General features: G+C 49.6%; 1 protein-coding gene across 3 annotated transcripts in view; it reads left to right on the top strand.

Annotated features, from left to right (window-relative positions):
* Positions 1–25: 25 nt before the first annotated feature.
* The window catches only part of dok7a (docking protein 7a), a 19,553-nt gene continuing 8,569 nt past the window's right edge, over positions 26–11,009 (top strand). The window contains exons 1-9 of one of the 3 annotated variants that reach the window (XM_081714792.1): positions 26–239; positions 333–378; positions 1,840–2,055; positions 3,177–3,377; positions 4,858–4,977; positions 6,255–6,347; positions 6,565–7,325; positions 9,760–9,808; positions 10,064–10,588. In XM_081714792.1, coding sequence (XP_081570918.1) covers positions 186–239; positions 333–378; positions 1,840–2,055; positions 3,177–3,377; positions 4,858–4,977; positions 6,255–6,347; positions 6,565–7,325; positions 9,760–9,808; positions 10,064–10,588 — 2,065 coding nt within the window. In that variant the 5' untranslated portion in view covers positions 26–185. The remainder of the gene's footprint in view (positions 240–332; positions 379–1,839; positions 2,056–3,176; positions 3,378–4,857; positions 4,978–6,254; positions 6,348–6,564; positions 7,326–9,759; positions 9,809–10,063; positions 10,589–11,009) is intronic. The other 2 variants (XM_081714793.1, XM_035529976.2) reach the window with 2 other exon arrangements.

Below are 11,009 nucleotides of genomic sequence, written 5' to 3'. Positions count from 1 at the left end.
CGCCATTGCTGGTGTGTGTGCCCTGTGAAACAATTAAACACAAACCGGGCAACTGTGTAAACTTTGGCACAGGGTTTTAAAGCGCGTGCCTGCCTAGCAGCTCAGCGCCAGAGTTATTTTGAAAGTGAGCCGCTCGACGCGCGTGGGCCCCGCGAGAGAGCAGCTGTTTGGAGCCATGAGCGAAGATGACGGATTCGGTGGTCGCAGAAGGACATGCGAAAATGAGGGACGGCAAGAAGGTAAAACAACCGGGGAAAACGCGAGGGGCTTGTGGCGGGGATGAGCGCGTTTCTCCGGCCTGGGGTCTGACGTGTTGCCGCGTGTCGTTGCAGTGGAGGAGTCGCTGGGTTGCTCTGCGCAAGCCCTCGCCGGTAGCAGGTACGTCACCCCCGTGTGCGCAAGCCCTCGCCGGTAGCAGGTACGTCACCCCCGTGTGCGCCAAACGCACGCCGGTAGGAGGTACGTTACCCCCGTGTGCGCCAACCGCCCAGGTCATTCTGGTTACTCTGAGGGATTTTTTTGATATATATATATGTGTGTGTGTGTGTGTGTGTGTAAAACCTCCACTTGGTTTTATAGGCTGTCTTACTTTCTATTAAGACGCATTTAACGCGCGTTACGGTTGACTAACGCGATCGGTTTGGATGCAGCTCCTCGTATGCAGGGTTAACGGACGCGTGCCGTGAAGAGTCCTCAGCAGAGGCAAAGCGTGCGTACTCGGTAGCCCAAAGCGTGTCCCCCATTCAGAAGTTCGGCCGGTCCGACTGCACCGCGAGTGTTCGGTTACGTTTAAAGAGACAGTCGTTGCTCCGTTTGGCACGCGCGTCACGGCGTTATGCAACTGCTGCAGAGGACGAAGAGAAACGTGTGTTTACTGTGGATCCTACAGTAGTAATAAGTAACTTTATTAGTGCTGTTGAGAAAACAGGCCGAATTTAAAGTGTTCTGTCGTGGCCTGATCTGAAAAGAGGGATTTACGAGGGATAAGAGTTAAATTACACGATTCCCACGCACTCTTGATGGAAACATTCCGTGATATGAAACAAAAAGCAACGGTGGCAAAACAGTGGAATCAATTTCGCTTTATTTGGGTTGCTACGTTTTCCGCACGGCACTAATTTGTGTACCGCGTTTCGCGTTTTCTGCCACGATATGCGTCAAATGTGGCGCAGCGTCTGCGCATAGTTTACTAGTGTCTCAGACGTGGTGTTGGCCCAGCTGTTCACTGGCCCACATGTAGTTAGTGAGGGGTGGGTGGTGTGAAGGAGACAATTAAAAGGGAGTGATGTTTTGTCAGTTGATGCATGGGTGTGTGAACAGTGGGGATATTTGACACCTCTGTCAGTTTGTGTCCATAATGCCCCACCACCCACCCACACACACACACACACACACACACACACACACCCCTCTGTCATCTCTCTCTTTGTCTTTCTCTCTGTATCTCCCATCCTGTCATTATCTCTCATTTTGCCTCTCTCTCCCTCTCTCTCTCTGTCTCTCTCTCCCTCTCTCTCTCTCTCTCTCTCCCTCTCTCTCTCCCTCTCTCTCCCTCTCTCTCTCTCTCTCCCTCTCTCTCTCTCTCTCACTCTCTCACTCTCTCTCTCCCTCTCTCTCTCCCTCCCTCCCTCCCTCTTTCCCTCCCTCTCTCTCTCTCCCTCCCTCCCTCTCTCTCTCTCCCTCCCTCCCTCCCTCTCTCTCTCTCTCTCTCCCTCCCTCCCTCCCTCCCTCTCTCTCTCTCTCTCTCTCTCTCTCTCCCTCCCTCCCTCTCTCCCTCTCTCTCTCTCTCTCCCCCTCTCTCTCTCTCTCTCTCTCTCTCTCTCTCTCTCTCTCTCTCAGACTGCCTGGTGCTGCTGGCGTATAAAGAACGAGGTGTGAAGGAGAGGAACTGCGTGGTTTTGGAGCACATCTGTGGTCTGGAGGTGGGAGAGTGTGAGGATGGGGTAGCGTTCACCCTCACCATCCTGTGTCTCACTACCACTGCTCAGCTGGGCTTTGACAGTAAGGAGGCTCTGCTGTCCTGGGACCAGAGACTACGATACTGCCTGGGGGAAGGTGGGCATGTGTTCTAGTACTGATTTAGGATCAGGTGTTCTGGTACTGATTTAGGATCAGGTGTCCCTTTGCTTTTTAAAGAACTAGGAAATAAAGCTCTGTTTTATACAGTGGGCTGAAATGTGTTCTCTAATCTGACCACATAGTATAGCATTGATTACGATTCAGGTTCAGCTAAGGAGAGTTAAAGACTTGCCGTTATTGAGTATTGCTCAGTTACACTACTGAAGTCCACTTGCTGTATGGAGTTAATTAGGATGTACAGGTGTTTGAAGTAGAAGCCTGGGAGAGTTTATATCAATAGCCTACCCTTCACTGACACCAGCACAGTTGATTCAACATATGAGCTCAGGTGTTGTGGAGCAGACTGGAAAGATGAATGTTTGCAGTAAATCCCTTTTAGCTGGAATCACTGCCTTAGTAATGTGGAAAAACCATGGCACCCTCAAGCACTGGAGAAAACTGATTTACGGTCAAGCCATTATACTCATTAAATATACAAGACAAATACCTGATGTGTGTGTGTGTTGGTTCTTCAGCAACCTGACTTTACAGCCCCCTCCACACACACGCACACCCACTCACCCACACACACACACACACACACACACACACACACACGTGTGCTTACAATGTTATAGAAGAGTTATTTCATAAACACACGGCAGTTCAGATTATTTCCATAATTTATTCATCTCGTGTTCATCTCGTGATTTCTCACTCATAGACTATATACGCGGTTATTTACGCCTATGAACGAATATTCATCAGTAAAACATTTTAAAGCCCTAGTACCCAGGACAGATGTTAGTCATTACTGCTAATTCTGATTACATTACTGAAGATGTTTGTATAAATATTCTGAACATGTGCATGTGCAAGATTTTGATTAGCCTGAATCGTCTGTGTTGCAAATAGAATCACAACTGAGTTGAGAATTGAGCAGGTGTGCGAGTATTCATGCAGATGTATTAGGCCAAGTGTGCGTGTGCGCTCTGCTTTGACTTTAGGTGAAAGCTCAGGCAAGTGTGTTTATTACAACAGTGAGAAAGTTCACTCATTTCATCTTGTGGTTTTAACTAAATCTCTCTCTCTTTCTCTCTCTCTTTTTCTCTCTTCAGTACACAGTTTTAACGTGATGGTTCTGCCTGGCACTAAGCTGGAGTGTGGTCCCGCCACACTTCATTTGTGCAACCACCTGCTCGCCATCGCCAGGGACCACCCCCCGGTCATCACTGGCCAATGGAATGTTTTGGACCTACGTAGATACGGACCGGTGACCAATGGCTTTGTATTTGAGGGAGGGACTCGCTGTGGTTACTGTGAGTAACAGTGGCCTCATTAATATGCTGACTTTTTTTCAGGTTCTTAAGCTGTCTGTAAATATCTAAGCATTTAAACTAGTGAAAACATAAATTCCCACACACGCTTAAATCGTGAGGATGCCGAGCTGTAATAATGTTTTAAAATAGCTTCTAATATGCAGTAAAAGTTTGATCATTTCTTTTTTGAGACTGAAGTGTCTCAAATAGTTCTGCACTGAGGGAGAGGAATGTGTGCTCTTGTGCCGCACCTCAGGCGGTGGAGACCTTTTAAAAGCAGTGTTGAGGCAGGAGTGTTTTCTGGGCTGTTTGCTCTGCGACTGCTGGACACGGTGCCAGTTATGTTCAGGGTAAATGAAGAGAATGATGAGATTGTGAAGAGGCTGGTTGTGAGAAGCCAACAGCATTGAAGTGTGTGTGATGTAACTACACACGCTGTGTCTGTAAGTGAAGGTTCATGGGATACCAGCACAATTAACGGGAGTTACCAGCACAGTTAATGAGAGATACCAGCACACACAACAGGAGTTACCAGCACAGTTAACGGGACTGAACCTGACATTTCCTTCTGATGGCCTGGTCCGTTTTTTTCTCATGTATCTTATTAAACATCTCGCACCGTTGAGGGTTGGCCAGCAATGTTGGAAGCGTCTTGTCTGACTGCCCGTCTGCAAACGCGTGGTGTGTGTTAAGACTAATTCAGGACAAACAGGATGACAGTGTAGTTTTAATCTCTTTTTGAAATATCTACCCATAAATATTTTTTGTTTTGTTTTGTTTTTTTTAAAGAAAAAGTTTCAGGAAGACATTTTTATGCTTACTGCACTCTGAAACCAGAATGCCTGCGAGCATGCATGTGTGCATGCGTGCGAGCGAGTGTGCAGGACGAGTGTGTAGCATGTAACTAAAACAGGTGCTAGCCCTCGAGGTTCGTCCCCTCTGACTGACCTTTGACCAGAACAGAGTGCCGCATGTCTGATTAGCTGTGGAATGAGTCTCGTTCACCTCTAAGGATCTGATAGCTGACGGGTCTGATGTTTGTAGTGAATCCACTGCACAATGCTGACGGCTGAATGTGCAGATTAATAACCAATTTAAAATGTTTATTCCGCTGAAATTAATGAGTCATCTGAGGTTGTGCTAACTGTTAGGACAGGTTGTTCTGATTGTGTGTGTGTGTGTGTGTGGTAGGGGGTAGAAAAGGGGAATGTCTCAGTTCTGGGTGGTCTGGTTTCCAGGGTGATGGATGTGTGTCCTTGGTCTCCTCACACATTCATCACACATATTACTCTGGTGTTGAAAGTAAGCCTAAACACACACACACACACACACACACACACTTACACACACACACACAAATATCATCACCACCACCACATATGCATATCACATACACCTTTACTAACTTTAAGATGATGAACTCTGTGTGTGTGTGTGTGTGTGTGTGTGTGTGTGTGTGTGTGTGTGTGTGTGTGTGTAGGGGCTGGTGTTTTTTTCCTGTCCTGTGCAGAAGGGGAACAGATCAGCTTTCTGTTCGACTGCATCGTGCGAGGCGTCTCTCCCTCCAGAGGTCCGTTTGGACTCAAGCCACTACTGCCAGGTTTGTTTGTGTGCATGCGAGCGTGACTGCGAGCGAGCATGTTTGGCTGGATCATTAGAGACTAACGAGGATAGTGCATCATATTTGTGAGTATTTCTGTTTTCACACTTCACCCCAGCCAATCGGAGTTGAGCTCATCACCTATTCTTACACTCACAAAAAGCATTAATGGTGTCCTGGGGGGGGCCTTCATATATGCCAAGACTACAACACTCCTAATCACCTGTTGAACACAGTAACCCCATAATCTTGTTCTCTACTCCCCTGCACCCTCGCTCGCGCTCACTCGCTCTGTGCGCGCGTGTGTGTGGATCAGCAGCAGGTATCATGGCACTGTCATTAGACAGGCAGACAAACAGGGTGGGAGAGATTGATTGAAGTGGTAAATTCACAGGCCCTTCCAGCAGTTATATACGTTCAATAAAGTGTTGACGTTTTGATGCAGATATTAAAAACTTTAACTAAAATGTCCATGCTTGATTTGTTATATACTTCATTAGCATCATTGTCAAAAGATCGACACACACTCTGCCTTCCTCTGTGTGTGTGTGTGTGTGTGTGTGTGTGTGTGTGTGTGTGTGTGAGAGAGAGAGTGTGTGTGTGTGTGTGTGTGTGTCTGGGAGCATGCCATGGTTCTCACATATCAGGACTATTAATAGAGGTTGAAGTGCTGGTCAGACACTGGGGTGTACGCCAGTGACAACCTCAACCCCTGCAGTCAAAGCATGGGCCCTGCAGTACCGAAGTACACTGGCAGAGGGCAGTATTTAAAACTCATGGCTATGTAGAACAACTGGAGGGTTTATGGCACAACAGAAGAGACACTGTATTATTTTGTTTTCATTATGTCATCAGTATGTGTGTGGACTGGTATGTTAGTTAGTGTTGACTCCCCCCCCCCCCATTTTTTCCGTCCATTCAGCAAAGCCACATTTACACACCTGCACGTGGTGCTGGTGTCCGTATGTGCCGCTAAACACGGCTCTTGGGCTTCTAATGTGGCGAGAGTCCAGCCTGGGAGATGTTTGCCTACAGTGACACCATTTAAGTTGAGGACTGAATACGTTTCTGCAGAACTTGTAGGAGAGATTAAAGCGCCACACAAATGTCCTCGTCGGCTAAAGTAAACAACACTTCTTTTTTTTTTTGCTGTGCCGAACGTGCGAATTTTCCAGGCACCTTTTCAGGCGCTAATGGTATGAGTGCAGTGCTGATGATGCTAAGTGCTGGAGACTTGGCCCGAGTGATCCGTTGGTCCCTCTGTGTCTGTCTCTCAGAGCCCAGTGCTAAGGCAGCCCTAGCAGAGACTCGACTGGACCAGGAGACTGCGGAGCTGGAGAAGAGACTGAGTCTGTTCTCTCACCGCACAGGTACTGTCCTGCCTCGGACTCCGTTCACACAGCTGATGGAGAACCTTTTCTCGTTGTCTCACTTACTTGATTTTAGCTGCTGAGTAAATCACATGGCCAAGGCAATTTCCTAATGGATGTAAATGTATATGGTGGATAAAGATGATTAAAAACAGGACAAGATGACACGATTTATTCCTGAATCACTGCAGTAGGCCTTCCTATTTGTTCCTCGTAGTATCCAGCTCCGGTTCTTCCGTAGCAGGGGACGACCGCAGCGCGTCGGGGTCCTCCCACAGCTCTGACACCAGCCACTCAGATTCCAGCGTTGGCAGCCTCCTTACCCGGTGGGCGGAGCCGGCTCCGCCCATCCTATCCGAGACGTCATTCCCATCGCCAACTAAAATGGCCTCCCATGGAGAGGAGAAGCTGCCAGTCAACGTGGTGGGTGTGGCCATAGTGCCATCCGAGCCCGCCCCCTCACGACGACTCGAGGCGACTGGCTGGCAGAGCTCTTCTGACAGCGGCATCGCCACGGCGAGCCACTCCTCCTGTTCCGGCAGCTTTTGTTCGTACACGGCCAGCGTGGACGTGGGGAGCCCCAGAGGGGCGCACGGCCCTCTGCTTGACTTGCCGTGGGCCGCAAACCCCGCGAGAAACCTGTGCACCTGTCTGACCACGCACACCCACGAGTACCAGGTGCCTTGTTCACGCCCCTACCTGTACGACACACCACGCAGCCTGCTGCAGTCCCCCGCGAGCCCAGAGGAGCGTGCCGAGCAGTTTTCTGCCCGACAACAGAGTGACGAGCCAATCGGAGAACCACACGGACCTTCAGCGCAGTCGAGCGGCATTCCAGCGCCACCCAGAGACTCCGCCCCCTTCCCCGCCGCTAGACACGGCTCATCCTGCGCGGACTCGCGCTCCGACTGTCAGCTCTGCTCTGCCCATCACGCGGCTTCCAGAGTGCTCACGTGTCCGTTCTGCGGCGGCTTAAAGGTATGTGAACGAGACCGCCACAGGGGGCGCTGCTGAGCGCCTGCTGTTCCCTGCACCCATCAGTGAAGCCAGAGCCTTTTCTCTTTTTTTTTTTTTAATTCCACAAAGTTTATGATGCTTTTTGTCATTTATTTTGAATGAGAAATGCCAGTTAATGGAAATGCCCATAAAGCAAAAAAAAAAGCAACACAAGAAGTGTATTGATTAGACCTGTTCATGCACTGAATGATCGTTTTATTAGGTCCACCTTCTTTGTCTCTGTGTCTCGTTTCGTGTATTTATTCCATCCATTTCTACTGCCCTCTGAAGTCTGTTGTCTCTGTTGTACGTCCATCCTGTTCCGGATGTGTGTTGTCCGCTTTCAGGAGTGATCTGGTTTTGAACAAAGGGCCAGTATTAGCTGGGTGCTTTTTAGGTACATATGCACTCCTATTAACTGAATAATATTGTTTCTACAAAGAGTTATCAACACACCACAGAGAGATATGCACGTATTCATAAACACATGCAAATTTTATCACAGTGCCTATGTCAGAGAAGCAGTCGTTGTGGTTTCTGAGTACAGAGTGAACATAACTCACTATAAATTATTATTAAATAAATAATTGTTAATTAAATAAATAAATACAGAAGCATACCACCACGGACACGTAGACCTGCGTAAGTTTGGGGTCTTCTCACTCTCACACAAACACGGTGCACTCTTATTCGTAGTGCTTGGCCTCCGTGCGTGTTCTCGCTCTCCTTCAAGGAGCATCTGTGCGGGCTGCGTCTGCCTGCTCACGCACGCGCGCTCACTGATCCTCACGGAGCCCCCACCAGTGCTCCTCACACTCCAGCACGGGGAGAGCGAGGCCCCGCTGTGGCGTTCACTCCTTTTATCGAGAACGTCACACGGGGTCTCCAGCTTGAGCGGATCAGGGTGTCACGTTGCACGGGGCACGTTGCTGGGTCAAGGGCACCACTACAGCTTTTGCACGCGACGGCAGGGGCAACAGAATCCGCTGTCGCTGCACCCTCGGAATTCCAACCCACAGCCCGCCGGCTCACAACAACCCCCCGTTTATTTATGCCCAGCAGCGCTGGCGGTCACCGGATCGTCCGATCCGCTTTGAAACCTTCTCCGAGAGACAGGAACAGGCCACGACTGCACGCCGGCTTCGGCGTAGCAACGTTTCACATCTGGCAGCCTGCTCAGAGGAAGCTGGAGCGGCTCCACGCTGCTCCACCGCTCAGCTGCCACCATTCAGATAAACGCGGTTAAATGGAGTGTGTGCCATTCACGGAGCTCTCGTGGCTGTACCATGAGAAACACTGATGTGCAGACATTGGCTCTTTTCTTTCCCGCCCACCATGATTTGTGGAGTGCAAAAAGATTCCACCATGATGTTCGAAAAGAAAAAGAATTAAAGTTTTGTGATGTACACCAGCTGCATCCAGAATTGCCCACATTTGATCTGTGACGTAGCAGAACGTTCAGAGTGTGTGTGACAGTGTGTAGCGCACTCCCATGGCCCTGCGCTCTCTCTCTCTCTCTCCCCTCTAACATCCTGTCTGGCTGTCTGTCTCTCTGTGCTCACGTGCCCCCTGTACCTGGCTGGCTGTTTCACATCTCACCCCCCACACTGTCTGTCTGGCCCACGCCCCCCCTGCACTTTGTGTCTCAGTGCTGTGACAGTCGTGTGGCAGAGAGCATTACGCTTTCTGAGCTCTGAGCATGTACATTTATATTTTGTGCGTTTGGCACATGCTGTCATCCAGAGCGATGGACATACACATATCAGGATGCATCACACAGCGTGTGGCTCCTGAGGATCCAACCCTTGACCTTTGCTCTCCAGCGTGCTACTCCACCTGCTCTACCAGATGATCTCTCCTCGTCTGAAGATGATGAGGAAAGATATTGTGCTTTTCATTTCTCCCCATTTAGTCACGTCTCTCGTGTTCAGCAGTGCAAATGAGATTGCATTAGCAGAGGCACAAAGAACTGTACAGCATCAGACAGTGATGTGATCAGACTGCTGTGATCAGACAGGGATGTGATCAGACTGCTGTGATCAGACAGGGATGTGATCAGACAGGGATGTGATCAGACTGCTGTGATGAATGATTCGTATTCCTGCTGCTAAGTGTTGGATCAAAGATTAAAAGTCGCGTTACGAGCAAACGTTTCCACTCTTTTGTCCTCCTGACGAGAATTACACCCACAGTGGCCACACAGAACGCTCCGGTCGAGATTGTGCGCCCGGACCGCCGGGATGGGAACGCGTCTGTAGGAACGCAGTCATCCGGACGTCCTGTGACAGATGGGTGTGTAGCTCAGACTGTGCTTCCTGTGTGGGGTAGCACTCGTTGGCCTGGCCGTCTGAGCGAGGGGAGCCACAGATGTTGCGTTTTCTGCAGTGTGAACTGATTTGGGTTTTGTTTTTGACAGAGTGCCCCCATTTCCCCCTCCGTCACGTCCGTCCAGCGTGATGTGTCAGGTAAGACCATTACTCACCTCACACCTCTACCCCACCGCACAAAAAACATCAGTAATTCAGTTTAACCATTATATCCAACAATTGGGTGTGTGTGAAGTTGCGGCCTTTAGACTTTAAATAATTCTTTGAACTTGACTAACAAAACTACAATCGTTAATAATCGTGGGTAAGTTTGTTATTGACTGTTGGCAACTTATTTTTAATGAAATCTGTAAGACAACAGGTAAGTAGCGACATCAAATATTGCCTCATCAGGTAAAAGGTCAGCCAGTCTCCCCACTGGTATCACAGAGCATCCCACCAATCAGGAGCAGAGGACTCAAGTGGAATCTTCTACAGCTTCTGCTCCGACCAGTTACAGCCCAAGGAATCTATCATTTGAAGAGAAGACACGCCCTCAGGGCTATATAGACAGCTTGTCTGACCTGTTGGGCCACTATAGTTCAGGGAGAGCCGCTATGGTGTCAGTCCTACCAGGCAAGACTTGTACCCTGGAGCAACACTGCCTTCCAGTCAGGCCCAGCGCGTACGAGCAGATGTCCTCAGCTTTGGCGACGCCTCCGTCTCCTGTGGCCTGGCGCCTCGGTCTTCCGGCCCCTTCACCAATTTACGAGAACTGCCTGCAGTGCAGGAGAGGTCGTGGGGGCTGTCTGCCGCCCAGACCCGATCCCACGGCTAGCGGAGCCGCCTCCGCCCGGCCGGGCTGGCCAGGGGCCGCGGAGAGCCAGCCCGCTGAGCCTCCGGAGGTTCCTGCTTGCCTCCACCCAGCCTCAGGGGAAGGTAAGAGCGGGCAAACCTGTAGGGGTCACAGCCAGCCCCTCTCTCTCTCTCCCTCCTCTTCAGAGACGTTTCCTGAATATCCCTCCCTCCTCTTCTGAGTTTCTCTTCTTTTCACTCATCAGTGTTAAACCCTTTCATCCTACTGTGCCCTTTTCCGTTCCTATCCTGCGTTTCTCACCCTTGACCCCCTCTCGTTCCACACCTATCCCGTACTGATCAGTTTTTCTTTGCTTTTTTGAAGTGTGGAGTTGTGATGAGAGCTTCTGGCTTTAAAAGATTTCAGCATTAACATGACATCATAGTGGCATCCATTATGCCAGCGCTGTGTCCAAAAGTTTTGGACTAAAAGCCATTATGGTGTGTTTTGGGCTGAAATTATCCTGTTTTGGTGACATTCCATCTCCCTGAAGTGCAGTAATGT

Source organism: Electrophorus electricus, chromosome 5, assembly GCF_041902795.1.
Source record: "Electrophorus electricus isolate QZ-2024a chromosome 5, ASM4190279v1, whole genome shotgun sequence".
NCBI lineage: Eukaryota > Metazoa > Chordata > Actinopteri > Gymnotiformes > Gymnotidae > Electrophorus > Electrophorus electricus.
This window is presented reverse-complemented; position numbering and strand designations above follow the sequence as displayed.